This window comes from Toxotes jaculatrix, chromosome 17, assembly GCF_017976425.1.
Source record: "Toxotes jaculatrix isolate fToxJac2 chromosome 17, fToxJac2.pri, whole genome shotgun sequence".
Taxonomy (NCBI): domain Eukaryota; kingdom Metazoa; phylum Chordata; class Actinopteri; family Toxotidae; genus Toxotes; species Toxotes jaculatrix.
In genome coordinates this window covers 15,028,936-15,052,595 of record NC_054410.1, presented here as the reverse complement: position 1 = coordinate 15,052,595, position 23,660 = coordinate 15,028,936, and the positions used below count along the sequence as shown (strand labels likewise).

Below are 23,660 nucleotides of genomic sequence, written 5' to 3'. Positions count from 1 at the left end.
TAGCACCAAGCGGTATTGTGTAATGTGTTCTTCTCGGTTTTGTACAGTGCAACAACAGAGCTCTCAAATCGATACACCTCCCTCACATGCTGCCGAGAGAGCGCACGGGGCGGTTGGTCTTATTTCCACTTCAGAGTTCACCACATGTGACTGTGTGAAGTGGTTTCAGCGAGAGCTGCAGCGAGTGAACTGTGGCAGACTGAGAGATGAATGCTTCTCTTTCTGCGAGGAGCAGACAGTCTCTCTCTCTGATCACACACTGGACAGTTCACTCAGGTAATTAAAGGGCCCTCACCAAAATTAGATTAAATGCCCAGATCACAGGACTGTACACGCAGTGCTATTATTATTTCTGTTGAACCTACTTCTTCATATCAGTCAATAAATGTGGGTTTTTGCCTGTTATTGTTACGCTCTGAAGTGAGCCCCAGTTCATTTAAATCCATCTGACTTTTCATTTGTGCAACAAAATTTTAGCTGTTATGAAAAACCTAACATTTATTTGAATATATATCATCCATTCTGGTTCTGAATAAATAAAATATCATTAACATACAGGGTAATGTCAGTGATTCATTTAGGATTTACATAGGTCTGTTATATAGATATATAAAACCATAGAAATGAATCATTTTCTAAGGATGTTTATTTGTACCTTGTGATATAGTTATACCTATTATACATACTGTACCTTTAATAAAAATCATCTAATTACACTAAAAGGTCATCAAGGCCAAAAAGATGTATGCCTGCCCTATATGTACATAACCAAATACACAATACATTTACATGGTTATATGCACATACCTGAGCATAACTCAATAATGCAGTTCTTCTACTGGGAATCCAGGTTTGATCCATGAAACGAAAAGTACAGCCTATGTTAAAATGCAATAATGCAGTATTGATTTAGACCAGCCGATGAATGGCAGTGATGTTAAGCGCTGTATGCCCGTGAGACACATTTATGTCCTACAAAACCAAAAGCATCTCTGGAGCCTTTGTCTTATTAATTTAACAAAAATATCTATACCAGTCTTGTCCACACGCACAGGCAGGTTAGAGTGGCCTCAGAAGCTCTCCGAGGTGAAGTAGACACACACTGATTTTAAGGCATACAGATGGCCTAAGAAAAAAGAAGGAAAGAAAAAGGGAAAAAAAAAGCATAGTTTGTGTTGGGGGGGCATTGTTCATAGAGGAAGCGAGGTCTCCTCCTTTCTCAGTTCCAAGATCAAGATAGCAGTTTTTATGTGCAGTTCAGCCTCCACAAGGGGATCTGCGAAATGAATCTAAAGAAGAAGACCTGTGTGTTATCCGACCTGCGGCACTGAGTCTGTAAAACACTCGTTGTTGGGTCAGCTTGTGTGTGTGTGTGTGTGTGTGTGTAAGAGAGAGGGGTGGGGGTGTGGGTGGGAATCAGGCCCCGATCAGTCTCCTCTCAGGCCAGCACCGCTCGTCGGAGGAGAAACAGCGGCAGGATCTGTAGCCTCCTGCTCGGGGTCGCGGTTGTCAGTCGCCCCCTCGCTCCGACTGCGCGCCCCCCTCTCCTCCTCGTCCTCATTAAGCGCAGCGCCAGACTCCCTGGTGCTTGACGGGATGTAATGGCTCACCCGGGGTTGAGACGCGTGTGTTTCTCTACCCAAAGCCCCCGATCTCTCCGCGCTTGTGTGACCGTGGGATGATGCGTAGAGTCCATCCTCCTGCTGCGAGTGCGCAGTTTCTGCTCCAGCACCGCGCGGGGAGACGGCCACTCTCTCGGCTATGCCATCCCACTGAAACGCCTGACTGTGCGGGGTTGTGCCCTGCCTGGTGTGGTTAAAAGCCAGTAGCCCTGTCTGTGTAGAGTTCCACTCTGTGACATTGTTGCTTGTGGAAAAATTAGTTGAGATGTTTGCCGTGGGGGTGACCTCCTCAGGCCCCACCGGCTTGCCCGCAGAAGAGGATGCACTAGTTGGTTTCCAGATCAGGCTGTAGTAAATTGCCAGGATAATGGCTGCTAAGGACACGGACAATACATATGCAAAAACAGTGGCTAGTCTCACCCACTTCTTGTTAGTCTTAGCAGCCATCTTAGCCTTTTTGTCCCCCGTGTAAGTGGCAGGTTTGCCCCTCTCCATATTGGGCATGAAGTCCCGCTCTCTCATATTGCCCCTATTTTTTCCTCGATGCTCCACCACCCCCTCCGTCTTGAAGGCTTCTTGTTATCCACAGTCCAAGAGAAGACAGGAAGCTGAGGGCTGAGGAGAAGGATGCTGGGCCAACTTGAACCGTCCGCACCACAAGAGTATTTTGCAGCTAAATTGATTTCTTGTAATTCATTTGATGTCAGAAGCGCAGCGCCTATCATTCGGTGCCCAGTGCAGCATCGCGTTTCATAATGGACATCAAGCATCCACAGGCTGATTGCGCGTTTCAGCATCCGACAGCGGCGGGACAAACGTCTACCTTGTACGACATTTCCAGGGAACAGCTGGCTGTAGGCCCACGGCGAATCCGCAGTATAAGATTTGATGTCATTTATTAAAACGATTAAGTGAGATCATACGGTACACAGCTGTCTGTCTTATCCAGCAAATGAAGTGGCTGGCTCAGCTAAAAATACAGGAGAGGGGGCGGGCGGTGGCTCTTAAAGAAGCAGCAGCTGTGCAGCAGCCCGAGAAGAAACCAAAAAAAAAAAAAAAAAAAACATCACTTTCACATCAGGACGCTTGTGCCTCTCATGGACAGCAGGATGTTGATGCTGAGATGAACACTGGTCCAAGTGATGCTGAAGAGTGTTTACCTTACAGTCTGCGCACCCAGGTGGAAACCACGTATGTTAGATATGTGCAGGGGTAATTAATGAATTCTGTCGGGATTTATGAATTCTGCAATGCTTAAATTCACTGCTAAACTATATAGTCACCACAGCCAACAGCTCATATACCGGACACTTGTTTCGTTGTGAGTTCACCTGTTGGTTCCTCCACTCGCAGCGCGTCGTTTCAGAACAATGGACAGCGCCGGAGCGGATTTCTCATTGCTCATGTGCTTTAGGTGGCTGTAGAGGTGAAGCAGGTGAAGGAAAAGGGCGGCGGTGTGTTCGTTTTATAACGTGGTTAAACTGGGATCTCCTCAAAGTGACAAACACAAATCACACACATCCACTGATCAAAACAAAACCAGCTAAACAATTCAATTTCACAAAAGAACTCATTTAGATTTATTTATCCTTCACAAATGTACTCTTAAAGTCTACTGGCTCACATGAGTTTGATTCTGTTGAATATACATCATGTGTAGGTGTTAAACATTCACTGAATATACGCTGGATTATGTGTCTAGTGTCCAAAGTCCTTTTATAAAATGACAGTACACATGTCGGAAAGTCCCAGCAAGCAGGATGGTTTAAAGTTAAGAGTATGATTGTGCCTGGTTGTCCCAAAACAAATCTTTTGAACACAGCAGCCAGTCGTGCTTCTACAAATATGACTCTTATCTTATTGCACATCATGATGTATATGTGTTACAGAGGAGTCAAACATTGATCCTCACATGTACACGCACACACACACACACACACACACACACACACACACACACACACACACACACACACACACACACACACACACACACACACACACACACACACACACACACACACACACACACACACACACAGGTGTTTAAGTTGATTGTTTTCTTTGCCTAAACTGGAGGAGATGATGATATGGAGATGGGAGGAAGACCTGTAATGTAGTAGCTGTAATCTTGGCCTTTTGTTGCATCTATATGGTGGTGCAATATGTATCAACCCCTTTTCCATTTAAATAAATAAATAAATAGACATCAGCATCTTAAACAAACGGAGCCTGTGGTGGCTCACCAGACGTCACTGACTGGCTGAACGTTTGCATTAGATATTGCGTGGTCTGAAGGTTTATTTGAATGATATCCAAATGACAGAGAGTCTTTTGTTGAAAGAGCCGTGAGCGTCCTGCCCAGAGCAATAAATTACACTCCATTACGACCACGGACAGGTGGTTGTGGCATCATTTGATAAAATAATAACCTGATGAGTAAATCAATTACAGGGGATTTTCTGTTAATGTAAATGATGCTGAATGTAGAGCTGCACGTAGCTATCTATTTACACAAGGACACAATTGAATAAGGGAACTGAGCACTCCCCATTAACAAATAAGTAAAAGCTCTTATTAAGGGGTAAAGGGTCAGTTCACCCAAACTACAAGAAAAAGATTTTCTCACTTAAATCCAGCTGTGTTTATTCATTCACATACTTTTTGTTGTATTTACCCAGGTTTGGTGATTTTTGAGATTTCTGCTTCCACCCCAACAACAGTGGAGTTGAATTGAATTTTGTTTCATAGAACTGAAAAATCAAATTTAGATTAGCCCTTTAATATCAGTGGAAAACCAGTCTTCTCCTCTGATGTCGTCCACTTAATCTATAGCTCTTGCTCTGTTAGCAGTTTGACAGAAGCACATCCACCTTTAGTCATGTTACACGTTTGTTTTTTCAGCTTAATTTGCAATGCATATTTCTCGTGGTGCATCCTGAGTACCATCAGAGTCTACGCACTTAAGAGCTAGTCAGAGGTTATGACCATGGTGGAAACCCACACAGTGGATATATATCAGTCATAGCAATAAACTAGAACAAAAGTCAGTCGAGAAGGACAAAATGAATAAGAAAAGATACTTTCTGGAGCCTCCGGAGGTCAAAGACTACCTGGTCAAAGGAGAAAGATTTACCAAGTGGTCAGAGGTGAGTGGATGCATACATATATTTCTCTCAAAGTTTTTTTTTTTTTTTGCCTGCATTCAGACATTGATGGTGAGAGAAATTGGAAAGTAAGGGGAGAAAGGGGGGATGACATGTAGCAAAAGGCCCAGATTCAGACCCTGGCCACTGTGGTAAGGACTCAGTCTTGCTGGTATGCACTCTACCAGGTGAACTACCAGGGCTAAATTAGAGCTGGTGATTCGTGTTTCTGATGAGCAACACGGACGTTTCATAATTGCAACTTCATTGCCTTTGATGAACTTCTCTTTTCACTGATGTTCAATTATTTAACTGTTCTTGAAACTATAGGTAGCCCTCCAGTTTAAATGATCTCATTTAACATCAGCACATCACCATCAAGCAGCTCTTTTACAGAGGTTTAAACTCAATAAATGTCCAAAATGTTTGAAACCCAATTCCCTTGTCTCCATTAAGGACTCCACAAAGACTGTTCCTGTCACCATGAAGATGGATCCAAAAGGTTTTTATGTCTACTGGATCAATCAAAGCAAGGTAATCGATGTGAAGAGTCTGGAAAAGTAAAAATAAATAAATAAATAAATCAAGCCCTTGCACAGTAGGTGATAGAAATTAAAATGGCTTTCTGTGCATCAGACAAACACAGTGTGTGTAATGTGCTTGTGATTAAGATCTGTCGGAGCTGTGGGATAGCTAAGAACTGCACTGCATCTTCCGGCCCCAGCAGCTTGTGGAGATTATTGATTGGTACTGATGTGGGCTCACCATCCTGCTGCACTGTGCAGCTGAACTGTGATGCACTCGATGGAGAGAGAACTATCTGTCTTTGCTGCTCCATTTCTCTCTCTGTCTCTCACTGAGGCACCCTCTGGTTTTCACCACATCATAAAACCAGTGAAGCCTACATCAAATGTGTGCCTCAGTCGCTGCTGGCACGCTGTTGTTGACTGTAAAGTGTTTGTGTGCATTTGAAATGAAAAAAAGCATCACCACAGTTTCCTACATGATGTGTTAATCCTCGCACAAACAAAGTAAATCCCATAGTTTTTGCACTTTGCCAAAGGATGACTTGTATCTCAATCCATATTTGGACTGGCGCCTACATGTTGAGTTCAGTACTGGAGATGATTCTCTGTTTCTTGTTTCTAGGAGACAACGTTCCTGGATGTTGCTACCATCAGAGACACCCGAACAGGGAAATATGCAAAACTTCCCAAAGTGAGCACAATATTATTATTTATTGTAATAACCTGCACTCTGGTTTGACAATTAAGTCAAGCTGGTGCATTTGTTGTGTGAGAATCTCTGCAGGCATGCAAATATGGTGTCAGGCCTTTAGCTTGCCCATTAGTTTGAGAGGCACATTTGCATTGCAAAAAAAAAAAAAAATGGCTAGGGACACGTACACCCAGGTTACTTCCCCACTGCAGAGACATACAGACGCACACATACACAAACAAACATAAACACACACACCCCACCACACACTGAGTCATGAGCTGAGATTTGTGTGAGCGAACTTGTGTGCGTGTTGGTTTTTGGTTTTGTTTTTTCGGTCAAAAACTGAAAGTCCTCGCTGGCCTCCACAGAGAGTTGCAGTATGTAACCGTCATCATCCCTCACCGAGAGGAAATCCGAAATCTGTTCCCCATAGGGACAGAGCACAGAGCACTGCATCATCCCAGTTGGGGTGCTGTTGGAAGCACATCTTCCTCTCGGGCCCCTGAGGAGTTTTGGGAAAACGGTTCCAGTCCTGACGTCAGCTCTGCGTTTCTCAAAGTAGAACAGAGGCGACTGATTGTAGAATATCATTGTCATGTACAGGAGAGCAGATCCTGAAACACTGGTCTTCTTGCTCCTGTATGTGTTGTGCATGATTTTTTCTGTGTGTGTGTGTGTGAGTGCAGGAATGTCAATGTGTACTTGCATAGGTTTGCATGTCCTGGTCAGCACATTTGCATTGTGTTGAACAAGTTTCCAGGTGTCCAATCAGTATAGAGAACAAGTGTTTCAGATGAGATTTTTAACTAAAAGTGACACACACACACAAAAAAATCAAAAATACCTTACTGAACACATGGCAGAAGTATTTTTGCATAATTTAATTCTCTGTCTGATTTTTTGATTTTATCAGCACCCCAAGGTTCGCAACGTGTTCAACCTGGACTTCCCAGACAGCAACCACCTCGCCAAAACCCTGACCATCGTCTCAGGTCCTGACACAGTGAATCTGACCTATCATAACTTCTTTGCCTCCAAAGAGAAAGTGACCCAGGTAATAATCCACTGTACACACTGTGTTACTGGCACTGTGTCCTTCTCTAGCAGTTTACAATCCTCCCTTTCTGTTACTGATCCCTATGGATTATTCAAACAGCCACAGGTCACTAGCTGGTACACAATGAGCCATTGCTTTTCCCCCACTAAGGCACCCTTGCTGTCCCTTTTAGTCTTTATTGGACTTTATGACTCCAATATCCGGATTTAATCAACTGTAATGAAATCAAAGTTGTGTTTTGTTCAAAAGCAATGTTAATGTTAATGCCCTCTAGTGGTAGGTTTTTGTCGATTTAAAAGCCTTTGTAATTCTTTCAGGGTTAATAGCACATCTAGCACAGTTCATGTTGACACTGGGCGTAATATTTCTGTTTTGTTTTTGTAATTAAATGCACATTAGAACTGGGCAAATGACATCCTTGCAATTACCTACAACGCTGCAAGAATCAATGCGTGCAGACAAGTCTTTCTGGAGAAAATGTGAGTGAACATCATGCAGTCTGTCATAGGAGTGAACACCATAGTGCTGCATTTCATCATGTATCATCGCACGGTAACAGAAACCTTTCTTGTTTTCAATCTTAGATACGTCCGCATTTCTCTTCAGACCAACAAGGATGGCAAGATCCCAGTGAAAAAGTAGGTTACAGTGCAGCCATCTGAAGGTGTGGGATGGCATGCAGCAGTTATCTTGTACAGTGAATTTCCATATTTCCTTCTTAGTGTCTCTCTGTGTGTTTGCTCAGTATCTACAAGATGTTCCCTGCAGACAAGAAGAGGGTGGAAAGTGCCTTGGCAGCAGCACACCTCCCCAAAGGAAAGGTTAGAAACTAAATTCTTGTCTACAGGAAACTGGGAAAATTTGAATGTTTTTATTTTATTCCTGTGACCTCTTCCTTTTATGTTGTGGTGTTTGTTGTGACCCTTGACTCTTATCTCAGTGATTAAATTGGGTTCCCAGACTTCCCACTCAAATATGTTAGAGCCAATATTTGTACTTATATTTGCGCAATAATAAATAGTTCCTGATTATTTTTGTAATAATAATCTGATGTGTTCACATTTCAGTATGACACCATGAAGCCTGATGTGTTCACTGAGGCTGCCTTCAGGGCCTTTCTGACAAACCTCTGCCCTCGGCCAGAGATCTACGAGATCTTCACCTCTTAGTGAGTCGACCTTTTACTTCACTGATTATCTCCTGATACAGCTTCTTCTCATACTCAAATTTGTGACCAAAAATCCAGAGACGCAGGCCTCATGCTCAGCCAGTCTGAGCCTCCAACTCATGCATTAGCTACTTGGTACGGGGCTCAGGTGACAGGTAGTTGGTTGTGATGGGCACAAGTGTCATTACATGCAGCGCTGATGTAACTGTCACGGCTCACTGCGCCCTCCAGCTCCACAAAACCCACCATGACAAAGGAGAATTTCACCAAGTTTCTCAACGAGAAACAGAGGGACTCCCGGCTCAACGAGGAGCTATTTCCACGTCTGCGGCAGGACCAGATCAAGGCTCTGATTGACAAATACGAACCCCTTTCAGCTAATTCTAACAGAGGTGAGAGTCACTGATGATGGGTCTGTCATATGGAGGAGTGTAGTCATAAATGAATACTGCTTCGTTATCACATTTGTTTATTTTTATTCACTTTATGTCTTTATGTCTGCAGGTCTGATTTCTCCAGAGGGTCTTCTGTTCTTCCTGATGGGGCCGGAGACATCAGTTGTCATGCAGGACAGGCTGGCTCTGAGTCAGGACATGACCCAGCCCATACCCCACTACTTCATCAAGTCCTCCCACAACACTTACCTGACAGGTCACATGCACTAGTTTGAATATAGCTCGTAAATCTTTGTACCTAGTTCATATACGATTCTGTTGAACAGTCTGTGTATGTTCAAGCTGATGTAAAGCTTTAAGGATCATTTTTGAGCACATTTGGAAATTTTTCTGACACTGTCTGTCACCCTGCAGCTGGTCAGTTCTCCGGCGTGTCCTCTCCGGAAATGTATAGACAGTGTCTGCTGACCGGCTGCCGGTGTCTGGAGCTGGACTGCTGGAAGGGCAAGCCTCCAGATGAAGAGCCCATCATTACCCATGGCTTCACAATGACAACTGAGATCCTCTTCAAGGTGGTTACACATCGTTTACTTCACTGTCATACATTATCTTATACTTTCTGAACCCTTCCTGATCTTGCACGCTATAAACAATAAGCATGCAAACACATGCAAATACGTTCCTGTTCACACATGAACAGACAATGCACTCAGAACAGATACGAACAACATAATAGTAGAACAGAATTTTTCAGATTTTTTTCGATAACTCTCTCTCTTTTTTCACTGACGCATTTTCATTAACTAGATTTTTATCTGGACCTTCTGTTATCACTGTGTTAAAACTTCCTCTATGTCCACTATTCATTTTCTATCTAGATTACAATTTAAACCACAAGTTGCAGTATGGTAAATTGTCTATACTGCTTCATTTTCTGCTGCCATCAATTTATACTCCTGTTTAGCTGTGCACAAAATACATAATAACATTTACAACCTATTAGTTTGACCATGAGTGAATATCTGGAAAGGAAATTAACAAAGTTCACCATTTATTTCTTATCTGTACCATTAACAGTTATATAACTTCTATCTATATATAAATCATTTGTTATGATTGTTTTTACCAACGACAAACCTGACCCTATTTAGCAGACAGCTAAACTAAATACATGTATTTATGAGGAGTATAAATAACAGAAGAAAACAACTCAAACCAGAAAATGAAGCCGATTCATAACAATTCCCAGTCCAAGCTCTTCCCACTTCAAGTGAATATTTCCTTGCTGCTGTTTATCATAAATCTTGGGCCTTTTCTAGTGAACGGCCAGTTTCCTTGAGCACAGTTTGCATTGTTTCAACATGACATCTTCTTGTATACACTCACCTGAAGCTGTTCGCACTGACTAAAGAACGTCACAATGTATCATGGGTATCATGATAAGCCTATAAACTCTCCTGTTTACCTTTCACTGATGTCCTTGTGCACATTAAAGAGTGTGAAGGCTTAAGAAGGAGACAGTAACACACAAACACACACACACATACACGCTCACTGGGCAGGCAAACACCCCCCCCCATCACCCTCAACTGCACTCAACACTTCCATTTAAGGGCAGCTGGAGCTCCACAGTCCCATGGGCCCGGACACAACACCTCAGTTCAGTTTACTGTCAGCCTCTTGATGTGATAGGTTTGGAGCTGACTTCAGGGCCTCTGCATAGAAGCAAGAGTTCTGCACTTTGTCATGATGTCTCTCTTCATGTTTTGGGGAGAATAGTTTGTGATTGGCTCAGTCTGTCGGCCTCACTCTCTCCTTGGATTTTTAATACTTGTCCCAAAGTTTTTGTTTTGTTTTCATCTGCATACTTTTGCTTTCTGTTGCTCTCTTGTCAGTTGTGTGTCTTTAATCTGAATCTTATTCAAATAAAAGTGTGGTTAAATGTATTTAAAAAAAAATACTCTTGTTTTTGTTGATGTGTAACAGGATGTGATCGAGGCCATAGCTGAGAGCGCCTTCAAGACCTCACAGTACCCAGTCATCCTCTCATTTGAGAACCACGTTGACTCGTAAGAGCTTTTCCATGAACTCATGCCATTTAATGCCATCAGCACAATGTAATAATGCTCTGATGCCATTATCCCAAATGGAATATTGATGGAAAATGTTGAGGATGTAACTGAAGCTTTTGTTCTGGCGGACGCAGCATTTAGTAACTGGTGTTACTCTGCTTTGTTACAGGGTGAAACAGCAGGAGAAGATGGCCAACTACTGCAAAACCATATTTGGTGATGCCCTGCTAACAGAGCCGCTGGACAAATACCCTGTGAGTACACTGCTGCAACACAGCTCGCTGTCAAAATAACAGCGTCAGATAAAGTTTGTGTATGGGCGTTTGTTAAACAAAACACTTTGTCGGATAAATCAGATACAGCGTTATCATGTTATACTGTGTGATCTCAGCTGAGCTCTGCAGACTAACCGCTTTAGCATGAAGGAAACAAATTACAAAGTTCAAGTTTCATGTTTGTCCTCTATCTTATCTCTGCCAGGCATGACCCTTGTAGGCTCCCATACTCATTTAAATCTGATACTGATACATTACAGCCAATGTGTGTTTGACCCTTCTCAGCTGTGCGTGTTGTGTGCTGCCACACAGACATCACAGTACTGATGGATCCTCTTACTTAAATCAAATTGGCAAATTTCCCAAAATTTCAAACTGTTCCTTTAAAATGTACAACACTGAGGAGATTCCTTAGAGTCCCCAGTGGTAGCTACACCCCTGACCAGACACTGTTCGGTCATTGTTTAACTCCAAGTTAGTTTTAGGTTTCTTCTTTCTCCTATTTGTGTCTGAAATCCAGCTGAAGCCAGGTCAGCAGATCCCCAGCCCAGCTGAGCTCATGGGCAAGATCCTCATCAAGAACAAGAAGGGCAGCCATGACCAACCGGCTCAGGCAAAGAAAACCACCACAGCAGCCCCTGACCAGACCACAACCACAGCAGCCCCGGACCAGACCACAACCACAGCAACCCCGGACCAGACCACAACCACAGCAGCCCCGGACCAGGTCACAAACAGTACCTCCCAGGATCCTGCAAACCCAGCACCCAGCACTCAGGAGAACCAAGGTGGATGATATTGACATCAAGCCAAATCAGATTATGCTCCTAAAATAGGCCTGGTAAGTTATTTATAGCTGTTACTGACATAATGTTTATATATTTAACCAGAGGGGGATGTAGCTGTGGATGACAACGAGGAGCAAGAAGACACAGAGGAACAGGATGAGGAGAAGATGAAGACATCAGACGAGGTAAAGGACGACAACTGTGATGACTTTCTTTTTCTGTGTTACATCATCCGTGTCCACCTAAAACAGTTCAAGGGTCAGTTAACTTCCTGTCAATCGCCCACAGGGCACAGCTGGACAAGAAGTAACAGCCTACGAAGCAATGTCATCCCTGGTCAACTACATCCAGCCCAACAAATTCATCTCTTTTGACAATGCCAGAAGTATGTCTGTGCCTCATAAATTTAACCCAAACTCAGACAAAATTAGTTTTACTACACGTACTTGAAAAAAAAACACAGGTAGACAAATCAAAGTTGGTGTGAGTTACACAATTCTCCCTCCTATTTTCTTCCTTCACAGAGAAAAACAAGAGTTACGTCATCTCATCCTTTGTGGAGACCAAAGGGGAAGCAATGATTTCCAAGACTGCTGTTGAATTTGTCGAGTATCCTTTAAAAGTGCTGCAGGTGTTGTTATGCTCCAAAAGGAGAAAAACAATGGACATCTGTGTTCAAATGGGCTGATTTGATAAAAAAAAAAAAAAACAATAATCACACTAAATTGGACCAAAATATGTTGCTTTATCTGTCATCTGTCTGAGCATCCTGGCTCACACACAAATACAGAGACATAAGATTGTGCTACTGTGCTGCTTAACCATCTTTCTCAGATACAATAAGAGACAGATGAGCAGGATTTACCCCAAAGGAACAAGAATGGACTCATCCAATTACAACCCCCAGCCTTTTTGGAATGTAGGCTGCCAGATGGTGGCGCTCAACTACCAGACCATGGGTAAAAAAGCACACTGAATGCACTGATGTCAAAATGTCATAAATATGTTGCAGTACATAAAAGGATATAACCGTCTACTGTTCTAGTTCAGTCACCTTTTGTGTGTCTGACATCATGCTCTGCTGTAATTTAAAACCCGAGCTTCTGTTTTTCACCACAGCAGGTCAGTGTTGCACCTCTTTGAGCTGCACAGGCCTCTGCTGCCGTGCTTTGCATCCCAAACGCTCACTGCTCATCCTTGCGCTGAAGAGAGGGGGCATGAATGGGCTGCTTTGTGTCTATTTTCAGATTTCCCCATGCAGCTGAACATGGCTCTGTTTGAGTTCAACGGGAGAACGGGATACCTGATCAAGCACGACGTCATGCGTCGCGGCGACAAGAAGTTTGACCCTTTTTGTGACAGGATTGACACCGTTGTGGCAAGCACACTGACCATAAAGGCAGGTTCACAGCCTTGTTATTATCATCCTCCTCCTCCCAATTTAACCATCCCTGTGGTGTGTTTGGCTTAGGCCTGCCAGGATCTGTGCGATCTAAATACAAGAAGAAAACAATTTAAGGTGAAAACAGTGACTTTAAAGCTGAAGTTGAAAGTGTTCATAGATTAGAGCTGCATCATTCATGCTATTGCATTGAAGGGAAACTGATGAACCGACAGTGCAATATGTGTATGGCTGACAGCTGTTTTCGCTCTTCTAAATTGAGCAATAAATTACCCTCAATAGCCCTGGGAAGTCTGCGTTTGTGTGTATGTGCAGCCATGTTCACTTGGTTCTCTCTCTATTTTGAATGCAGCGTCTGTAATAATACAAGCTTCCTGCTGAGACTGATACATAGTTCCTGGTATTCAGCAGACTCCACATGAGTGAAAACCTGAGCTCTATTTATATCCACTGTGTCCTGAACATAGATCCACACAACAGGACACATCCACGCTTAACCAGTTCTCACACGTATGCCATCAAATCTTATTCATCTCACTTAGATCTATTCGGGTCAGTTCCTGTCTGAGAAGAACGTGAGAACAGGGGTGGAGGTGGAGGTGATTGGCCTGCCGGGAGACCCCAAAAAGAAATACCGTACCAAGTGGTCCACCACACCCAACGCCATTAACCCAGTGTGGAATGAGGAGCCCTTTGTTTTTGAGAAGGTACCCTAAACATTCTCAAATATGCACAAATATGTGTGTTTCAATGTGAATATGTTTGTGTGTGTTCTGCCATTATAAGCAGATGTGCTGCTGCTGGTCTTAATATATTTGTTATTGTCATCTTGGATAGATCCTGCTCCCAGAAATAGCTGCTCTGAGAATCGTAGTCCATGAGGAGAATGGTAAATTCTTGGGACACAGGATCATCCCACTTGATGCCATCCAATCAGGTCAGTGAAAGTGAGAATTTAAAAAACCAAACACTTCACATCATGCTACATCCAATCTACATAAGTTAAAACTACACTGAGTCATCCAGCGTCTCCGAATGTTTGCTAACGTGTTTCTGTCAGCCACTGGATCAGGGGAGCGGCTGCCTTGTTTTTAATTCGCGGGGGTTTGTTTTATGCCCTGCAGGCTTCCATCACATCTGTCTGCGCAGCGAGAGCAACATGCCGCTCACTCTGCCTGCTCTCTTTGTGTACATTGAGGTCAAGGACTACATCCCTGCTGCCTTTGCAGGTGCTTGGCTTTTCACTTTGTGTTTTTGAAAAAGAAAAAAAAAATGCTCTGCTGTAACTGAATGAATGCTGCTAGAGTGACAGTCAGGGACAAGAGTCTGATTAGATTTAGTAAGGATTTGTGGAACTCAGTAGCATTTAGCTTTTTTTCGATTTGGTAAATGTTAAACAACAAATTATTGCCTTACTATACACTGATGTATTTGATTCTCCCTCAGATTTCACAGACGCCTTATTCAACCCAACAAAGGGCACAGAGAAGACCACAAAGACCCCGAAGGAGGTAACAAAAAGCTGCCACGGCAAACTTAACTCAGCCATCATCCACTAAAATTGACATATCACTAATGTCCCCAGTTCGCATATAAAACCTTAACAGCACTAATTAACTTCTTGGAAGATGACCAGGCCTGTTAGATTGTGATGTTCCTGTCCTTTTTGTGCCCACGCAGTCATCATCCGACTACATTTCTCCCTATGAGCTGCCTCTTGTGGTCCAAACCCCCATGAATACAGCTAAGGAAACTGAAGCCCCTGTTGCAGGTAATAAAGCTTGTGGGGGGGGGGGCACAGTTCAGAGTTCAGCTTTAAAATGACTCTTAGGTCTCAGTGCTGGATTTAGAAGCTGTATTTGATCATTGAACTTTCCGCCTCCCCTAGAAAAGGCTGCATCTGAACCTACACCGCCTACACCACCAGAGCCAACTGCAGAAGAAGCTAAAGAAGAGACAGAGAACACAGCAGATACTCCACAACCTGCAACAGAGTCTGCCCAAACTCCTGGACCTGCTGCTGCTGAAGATCCAGCCCCAGATGCAGCAACATCTGAAACCCTTCCTGAAGCCACTCCTTCTCCTGAGGAGGCTGAACCTGAGAAAGAAGTGGTTCCAGAGCCAGAGGCAGCTCCTGCTTCAGATGATAAAGCTGGCACAGAGGAGGGTCCGGGAGAGCCTCCTGCTGCTGTGGTTGTCTCCTGTCCACCTGAGTCTGCAGGATCAAATGACTCAGCTCAGACGCCGACACAGAGTGAAGGTAATGATAATGATAATAACGACAATAGTAATAATAATCTTTATTTACAGAGCATTTTTCTAAACCTATGTGAAAAAGTGCTTCACACAGAGCAGCAAATTAAAACAAGCAGGTCATACAAGGGGACAGAGTTAAAATAAGAAGATCACAGAAACAATTATACTATTTTTTTTTTTACTGTCCTACAAATAAGACCAGTTCCAGTGTCACCAGCAAAAGTACAATCAATAACAATAACAATCAATAAAAATCCATAAAAACCTACAAGAATCACGTAATCTGGGCAGTGATGAAATGAAATGGAATTAAATTATGTGAAATCAGATAAAGCTCTTTTATAAAAGTATTAAAGAGAGATTTAAAAGAAGTCTCTTATTCTTGGATTTCAGAGTGTCAGTAACACTGAAGTGCTTTATGTGCTGCAATCATCACAGTTCCCCTACTGTCAATACATTGTAGGAAAAGGTCACTGAGATGGAAAATACAGACCAATTTATAGGCTTTTTAAAAAAAAAAAAAAAAAAGATTTATTATGAATGCACAACCACTGCCAACACAGGTTAGATGATCCTCACAACAAACCCGTGTGTGTTTGTGCCGCAGAGCCTTTGACTGTGACCACTGAAGAACTGACACAGCACAAGAACTATCTGAGGGTCATCAAGCGTCAGGAGAGAGAGATGAAGGAAGCTGAAAAGAAGTATCAGAAAAAAGGAGAGGACCTGATTCAAAAATACTCCGACTCCTTCAAGGCCATCAAGAAGAAGGTTTTGAAAAAAGAGTGAGGGGATTTTTTTTTCTGTCCCATCTCTTGTCATTTTGCGTGTTTTCAAGCTGAAATATGGACGGAGAAAAAAAATGTTTGACAAAAGAAGCTTGGATAGTGTTGATGTAGTGTCATGTAATCATTTCAGAATAACAACAACCATCTGTCCAATTGTTTATGTTTAGTCATCCACCAAAGATGTTGTGTTGTGTTTCCTTTAATTTAGCGGTGAATTCTGCAGCATGTTAATATTGACTCACTAATGAAGTTGTTGTTGTTTTGGTCAGTGTGTTATTAATGAGATTATATTAAGAGGCACAGAGAATATTCCTCAGCTAATGTGTTTTTCCAGCTGAAGCAGAATATTAGAGAATGAAGAGAACAACTAAATGAATAGGGATATTAGTCTTCCACGCTATGCTTTCAGGATACAAGGTACCATTCAAGGCCGCGTAGGATTTCCAGTAACCACATGGCTGTGCCCTTATTTTCTGCATTCGGGAGAGTAGTGGCTGTTAGTTGATAAACTCTGTTCCCCTTATATACGTCCTATTGTGTTATGTGTCCTCCAGGGGAGGGGGAAGCACCTCTGACTCCAGTGAGCAGGTGCAGGAACAGAAGGAAAAAATGCAGGTTGAGCTGCAAGCTCTTTGGACGGAACAGAGTGAGCAGCTGAAGAAGAAGAAAGAGCAGTCTGCGACAGAGGTTGGTGAAAAAAGATTTCTCTTGCTGTTTCTCTAATGCATCATCAGTCTACATGTGAGGATTTTTAAATGTTTACCTGAAAGTTAAGATCTGCTCCAAACATGTGTCCTAATATAGTTCTTCTCTTGTGGTCTCCTCATACTCAGCTCCCAGCTATTTTTATCATATCTAATGATTCGCCCCAAAAACAGGGTTCATTTCCATTGTTCAGGATGCATTCACATCTCTCCTGGAGCACCTTATTTTACCTCTCTGTGCTGTGAGTCTGGGATTACGGGCAAACGGCCAGCGCTTTGGACACTATTGATTATACATCAGACCCAGGTGCTCAGGGGTGCTCTTGGCATAAGCTCTGAATCTGCATGAGACCGAGGGGTTAATCAGGTATCTTTTCAAAGGTTGCCAAATCAACAGGCAGAGTGCAGACCATACTGTAGAAGTGCTGTGGAGTGAGGTGACAGTTAGCGTCTTGCTTACAGGTCTTGGGACAGAGGCTCTGGTCAAACCTAAAACCAGAGGGCTGAACTTTTGTTTGGCTCAAAGAAGAGAGACTTTAATCACACACAGCATGGACACTGTTATTTAGAGCGACTCATTTTCCAGCTTTATCTTGACTGTGATTTTGCAACTTGTTTCTGTTATTGTGACAGAGACTGGCCAAACTGTTGGAGATGGCCATAGAGAGACACACCAGTGAAATGAAGACCCTGGAGAGGTGTGAGCACGCATACAACACATTTGGAACATGCTGTACACACTAAGAGGGCTTTGCTGAGTCTGTCCAATCTGTGCTTTCAGATTTTAGATGTAAGACCGTGTGTGTGTCATCTGAGGTGGAACATTTGACATTTTGCAAAAAGAATACCTTAGATAATGAATGATTCACCTCAATGTGCGGATCTTCCAATGTCCTTGGCTGGCTTATGGTGTCCTGTGTGTGTGTGTGTGTGTGTGTGTGTGTGTGTGTGTGTGTGTGTGTGTGTGTGTGTGTGTGTGTGTGTGTGTGTGTATTATCCCAAGTCCCCAGCTGGCGGATGGTTATCTCAGGACAACCATTATCCAACAGGTGTTTAAACAGCAGTAGGGGAGCAAAGGCAGCCCTGGTCATCTACCTGTCCACACAGACACCATAACATGGCATTTAAGCCTTCCTTTCACTGTAAAGAAAAGGTCACATCAGAAACACATAGCTCTGCAACAAATGAAAAAGGGTTGTTCAAATGAAAAGGGTTGTTTTATAGGGTCACCTTTCATTTAAATCAAGCAGGAGGAGTCCTCACTTTCTGTCTTTGCCTTATTTTGCAGTGAAATCAGAGAAAATAAGAAGAAAATGCTCCTTTCATCCTCAAAGAAAACAAAGTGAGTTCACAGCACGACTTTACCTTAAGTTACTTCATGTGTTTCCTTTCATTGCCAGTCTTCTCACTGAGTTACAGCTTCTTGTCCAGCATGAAAAGAGATGTGAGAGGACAAATGACGAGGAGCAGCTCAGCTTTTCACATCCCTGCCACATGGCATCGCACATTAATTCTCACATGATTTGATGAATCTTTAACATTATGTACAAGTGGTCTAATTGAAAATTATAATTATCTTCTCTTAGGCTGAAAAAGGCAATGAGCACGGAGCTGCTGGATGAGACTAGTCAGTCTGACAGTGCAGTAAGTACAGAAGTCTTTTTTGATAAAGGTAGAAGATTTGGTAATTTTTTTTTTTTTGTGTGTAGAATTAAAGGAGTAATTTGACATTAAGTGAAATGTGCTTATTTGCTTTCTGTCTGAGAGCTAGATTGGAGGATCAACAGGGGGAAAGAGCTTATCTGGCTCTGTCCAAAGGTTATTTGATTTCATAAATTTAGATATTACATCCTGTTTGTTTAATCCGTACAAGAACCAAGTTTAGGAGGGGTTGTAGCAACCAGGCCACAAAAGAGTATATATATATATATATATATATATATATATATATATATATATATATATATATATATATGAGTATATGAGTATATGATTATGTATATGTGTGTACATATAACATATGAGTATTTCATACTCATTTTCAGTGTAGTCGGAAAGTACACTCTCATGTGCATCACTGCATTTACCATGTTCATGTGAACCTTAAACAGTATCGGTGTCACAGCTCACACTTACTTGTACTCTTGTTTTCAACACCTATTGTATTTAACAGTGTAACTATGGTTACAGAGAGGCAGCAAGTCTATAAAGATTTGAACAAAACATGGAAAAAATATCACCTTAGGCATGTAACAGTACTTTCCTTTCATACATCTGCACACATACTCACATATAATACACCCACATTGCTTACACACACACACACACACACACACACACACATATTGTTGAACTGTAAGTACACCTACACACACGTGAGCATGCACACACATTCACCCACATACACAAGTACAGACACCCTTTTACCCGCTGAGTAAAGTGCAGCAGGCCCTGACCATAGGCCAGGCTTGTCCATTACTCAGAAGCTGTTTACAGGGAGAGGGCTAATCCTTGCTTGGTCGATGACTCACTGAGCTCTTGTTCCTCTGTTGGCTCATCAAGATTCAGACCTGTTGTATCTGGGTTAAAGACCCGGCCATTTCACTCCTCTCCGATCAACTCCGTCTGGATGGCTACAAACCCCACTTATACCGCTACACATTAGGGTCATAGTGCAACTCATTTTGACCTACTTAATCAGTGTTCACCAATTAATTACCAGGAGCATTTAGAACGCAATCACTTGTTTAATCAGCACAGCCTCAGTATTACATGGCCACCCTCAATAAAGGGTGGCCATGAATTGTCCAACTGAATTGGACAAGTCCAACCTGTTGTGACTTAACTGTATTGATTCTCTCACTCAGGTTGCGTCCCATGGGTGCAGTCCTCACTAGATATACACACACACACACTCACAGGAAGAAACATGAGCAGAAGAGCTGCTTATAGACATGCAAACAGTCTTTATCCCCCACTTGATACCACATGCACACACATGCACACGGGCTCAAACCACAGATCGATGGTGTTTTTCAGCAGTGACATGTTGTATTGTATTTTATTGTATTGTCACAGTCTTCAGATAACAACCCACAGCAAGAGGCTCTGATGAAGAAACAGGCTGCTACACTGGAAGAAATCAAGACCCTGACAAATCAGGTACACACTGACACCAGGATACACTTGTTTATGTCACAGAGGAGGATGTTTCTCTGACTTACAGCTCTTTTTGAACAAAAACAGTGGAACCTAGGAACTCAATTTGTTGCATTTGTAAAAGGGAACTAAAAGTCCCTTTTGTATGTTCTTAGGCAAGTTATCAGTAACAGATTTACCAACTAGCAGTTTTCAGCGCTCCAAACTCTGCTGGTTATTTGACCACCAGAAAGTAATATTCCATGAGCAAGCATGTTTTTGCTATCTGGAACTACCAAACCGGAACTAAATCTTTAAAAAAGCAGATTTAAGGTGCCACAAAGTTCCAGAAACTTCAATTTAATAAGAAAAAATGTCCAAGAATTTTCCCATGGTTTCCACAGAAGGGCCAAAGCTCCATGAAAAAAAAAACTAAAAAAAAACTAAAATAAAATAATGGACAGCAAAACCTGAGCTTTGCAAAATTTCTTTTGCTGCTCTATTATGGTTTTGTTGACCATAGACTACTAGCAAAACAACATGCTTGCAGTTGCAGGTTTTTAAAAAATGCTGCATGCCACAATGCTGTGCGAACCGTGTGCCTGACAAGTCAGCAATGTTCCGTGCTGCAAGCCCCCCACTGCAAGTACCTGAACCTTCAGAAAGTACTACCCTCTGAGCAGAGTTTTTTAGGGGTAAAGAATTTCCTTTAGACCATGGTTCCTCAGGTGAAAAGGTAGGTAGGCAGGGGAACTGAGTTCTCTAAAAAGGTACATGTTCTCTGGGGAGAGCTCCCTGGAGACTTTCCTCAACTTCAGCCATAGCCACTAAATGCCTAAAATGTAATGGTTTACCTTGTGGTGATAAGCATTTGGAGTTTTCCCATAAGGTGACTGTGTGAACAGATTTGTGTCCCCACAGTGTGAATGAAATGTTAATTCTACTACACATGCACATACTCACATCTACAATGGAATCTATGCCAACGACAAATCCTTGTTTTTCAAAGGCCTTGTCAGCTGTGGCCATCTGTCCATTGAGTGATTGTATGTCATGCTGCAGAGTGACACATCCAGTTTAGAAAGTACAAACCAAGCTCCCACCGCTGTAAATGATGTCAGAGCACTTTTATGAAAATACTTTGCTTTGAATTAGTGAAATCTTGGCAATTTGTGTTGAGAAAAGAGGTGTTAGGTGGTTTAGACATTGACGTTTGAACGCCAGATGGATGGTGTATTTTCATGTCTCACCAGCAGTATTGGCTTACAAATACAATTTTTGATATTGTGAAAAGCAGTGGGGGGCACATTGGCACAATGTCCTGAAATTTAAAATCAATCCATGCCACTGGGTTCAAGCCAGTTCCTCAGCTTGAGGTTAGAACTGATCTTTATTTTCACTCTTGTCAATACAGAATAGATACTGGCGCATTCTCTACAATAAGCACCTGGGAGACAAAAGAAGTCTAAAAATGTCAAGCTGTCATTTCAATGAGCTTCTAACCTCTAACTGACTTTTGGCCCTTGTGTCTTCAGCTCAATCAGAAGGCCTTGAAGGAGCACGAGCAGAAACTGAGGTCCATTCCAGGTGAGGTGAAGGACGCTGTTAATGTCTGTGTGGGTGCCCACTTTCCTGAACTGGTTGACGAGGCTGGAATGAAGAAAGTGGAGGGAGTCGGCTTCTACGGAGATGTCTTTCTTGGTTAAATTTGCCTTTTGATCCCTGACCCCTCAGTGTAACCTAGTCCTAATTTTTCAAAAGCTTTTTCTCACTTTTACTTTTTCTTTTTAGCCTAATATACAGTCTCAGTATAACTATGAAATAGTAGATAATTCAAGGAGCTTTGTGTGAAATTTCAATTTAGATCTAGGTGCTATTCATGGAGGCAATATTCTTTAGGGACTTTAAAGCCATAATGATGTTTTCATGGATGTCACGAAGACCAAAAGTTAGATGATTTGGAAATGATTTTAATTTTCCATTTGACCCCTTATTTTAGTTGCTTTTCACAAGTCAGGAAAAAAACAACCTAAATTGGGCTCCTCAGTGACAAATAACTTTCAGATGAAGGCCCATCACTAAAGCCTCACGGTCTCCTTTCTGTTCTCTTAATGAGCTCAAAAATGGGAATAAATGTAGCAAGAAAAATGTAGTGGCAAAAATGGGTTATTGGAGTCTGGAGGCTGAATCGAGACAATGACTCCATTTGTGACACTTCAGTGCAACTTGATTTTGCTTGCGTGGTACTCTGTTAAGAGACCGCAAAGCTGAGAATTGGGTGAGTTGTAACCATAAAGAAAGTTCTGCAAAATGAAGAAAATTAATTTACATTGTTACATAGACAACAATCCTATAAAGTCACACAAAGGAAATACAAAACCAGAATTACCACCCCACTGCTGTTTACCTCCGCCAAACAATCAAGTTGCAGTTGACATCCATGTCCATCCAGACTAATGTAGCGAAGACTTTGAAGGAGTTTAACAAAAAGTATTAATATGGATGGTTCACCCACCATCTACAACGCAGTAGCACAGATCTATACCAGGGGTGTCCAAACTGTTTCACAAAGGGCCATGTGGCTGCAGGTTTTTGTTCCAACCAATTAAGAGCACACAGTTTGACCAATTAGCTGTCTTAAGACTGAGATCAGTTGATTAAATGAGTCAGGTCTGGTGTGCTGCTGCTTGGTTGGAACAAAAACCTGCAGCCACACCGGCCCTTTGTGGAACAGTTTGGACACCTCTGATCTATACAATCACCACAGTTTCAAGGTGGACACCTGAGATCATTGTCACCAACTGCTCATCCGTCAGAGCCATCAGTTCATCCTTGAGTCCAAGTGAAGGTCTTTGCAGTCAGAATTGTTATTATTTTGTCTTGTAATGATTAGTTCTTAATAAACTTTCAACTGGCTTCACATAACAGCCTTTTTGCTTTGTTCAAATGAAGTTTTACAGCACATTTGCATGAATATCAAGATTTCTGATATGATGGGGTAAAGCTATACAGCATTTCTCAACAAATCAAGTGTGAAGTAAGTAAGCTTCAAAATGTAAGAAGGATTTTCAGTAGAATAATTGTGTTTTGTCTTGTTATGTCTGTTCTCCGTGTGTGTGTGTGTGTGTGTGTTTTTGTTCAGACAGAGTGTGGGGACATTACCTTTCCCACCACTTCACCTGCACACCTGTTAGAAATCTACTCATCAACTCACCCACTTCCTGCTGCATTTAAAGACAGGTGCTTCAGTCCATTCGTCACCAGTTTGTCTGTCGTCCTCCACGGTAGAAATGCTGGGTGACTTAGCTGTAGTAAAAAGTTTACCTTTGTGAGGAGCTCAGTCTGAGCATAGCTGCTAACTTCTGTTTGTTTCGCCTGTGCTTCAGGATCACCAGCCACGCATCCACTCGTTAGTTCTGATGTCTTGGTTTTCTGGAACAGTACAACCCACACTGTCCTCCTCAGTCCTGGGTTCTCTCTCTCCCCCAACCTTGATTCCCCCCTCCTCATCTACCTGAAGCCACTACTAGTCATTCTGTTTTGCGTTGAGTTCATAAAGTTAATGAAAATAGTTAATTAAAAGTACAAATTAATGACAAAAATGAAGACAAAAGAAGCATCACAATCT

At 42.3% G+C, this 23,660-nt stretch overlaps 2 protein-coding genes across 3 annotated transcripts in view; one reads left to right on the top strand and one right to left on the bottom strand.

The window, feature by feature from the left end:
- Positions 1-585: 585 nt before the first annotated feature.
- Positions 586-2,547, bottom strand: LOC121197412. Its single transcript, XM_041061014.1, has one exon. It carries the CDS (start codon positions 2,142-2,144, stop codon positions 1,428-1,430), a length of 717 nt encoding a protein of 238 aa, XP_040916948.1. The 5' UTR covers positions 2,145-2,547; the 3' UTR covers positions 586-1,427.
- Positions 2,548-4,665: 2,118 nt separating this feature from the next.
- plcb2 (phospholipase C, beta 2) overlaps positions 4,666-23,660 on the top strand; it is a 30,932-nt gene continuing 11,937 nt past the window's right edge. Inside the window, exons 1-32 of one of the 2 annotated variants that reach the window (XR_005896258.1) lie at positions 4,666-4,771; positions 5,225-5,302; positions 5,918-5,986; positions 6,903-7,043; positions 7,446-7,525; positions 7,631-7,684; positions 7,792-7,867; positions 8,114-8,214; positions 8,446-8,606; positions 8,719-8,865; positions 9,024-9,181; positions 10,596-10,678; positions 10,851-10,935; positions 11,477-11,744; positions 11,847-11,929; positions 12,033-12,129; positions 12,269-12,353; positions 12,579-12,703; positions 12,992-13,143; positions 13,689-13,853; positions 13,984-14,083; positions 14,271-14,375; positions 14,593-14,657; positions 14,827-14,917; positions 15,035-15,406; positions 16,010-16,187; positions 16,745-16,877; positions 17,528-17,592; positions 18,183-18,236; positions 18,481-18,538; positions 19,973-20,056; positions 21,568-22,206. Coding sequence is in view for 1 of the 2 variants with exons in the window: in XM_041061364.1 (XP_040917298.1) it covers positions 4,688-4,771; positions 5,225-5,302; positions 5,918-5,986; positions 6,903-7,043; positions 7,446-7,525; positions 7,631-7,684; positions 7,792-7,867; positions 8,114-8,214; positions 8,446-8,606; positions 8,719-8,865; positions 9,024-9,181; positions 10,596-10,678; positions 10,851-10,935; positions 11,477-11,744; positions 11,847-11,929; positions 12,033-12,129; positions 12,269-12,353; positions 12,579-12,703; positions 12,992-13,143; positions 13,689-13,853; positions 13,984-14,083; positions 14,271-14,375; positions 14,593-14,657; positions 14,827-14,917; positions 15,035-15,406; positions 16,010-16,187; positions 16,745-16,877; positions 17,528-17,592; positions 18,183-18,236; positions 18,481-18,538; positions 19,973-20,056; positions 21,568-21,738 (3,768 nt within the window). In the remaining variant the exon portion in view is untranslated. Of the gene's footprint in view, positions 4,772-5,224; positions 5,303-5,917; positions 5,987-6,902; positions 7,044-7,445; positions 7,526-7,630; positions 7,685-7,791; positions 7,868-8,113; positions 8,215-8,445; positions 8,607-8,718; positions 8,866-9,023; positions 9,182-10,595; positions 10,679-10,850; positions 10,936-11,476; positions 11,745-11,846; positions 11,930-12,032; positions 12,130-12,268; positions 12,354-12,578; positions 12,704-12,991; positions 13,144-13,688; positions 13,854-13,983; positions 14,084-14,270; positions 14,376-14,592; positions 14,658-14,826; positions 14,918-15,034; positions 15,407-16,009; positions 16,188-16,744; positions 16,878-17,527; positions 17,593-18,182; positions 18,237-18,480; positions 18,539-19,972; positions 20,057-21,567; positions 22,947-23,660 lie in introns of those variants that run through there. The other variant, XM_041061364.1, reaches the window with a different exon arrangement.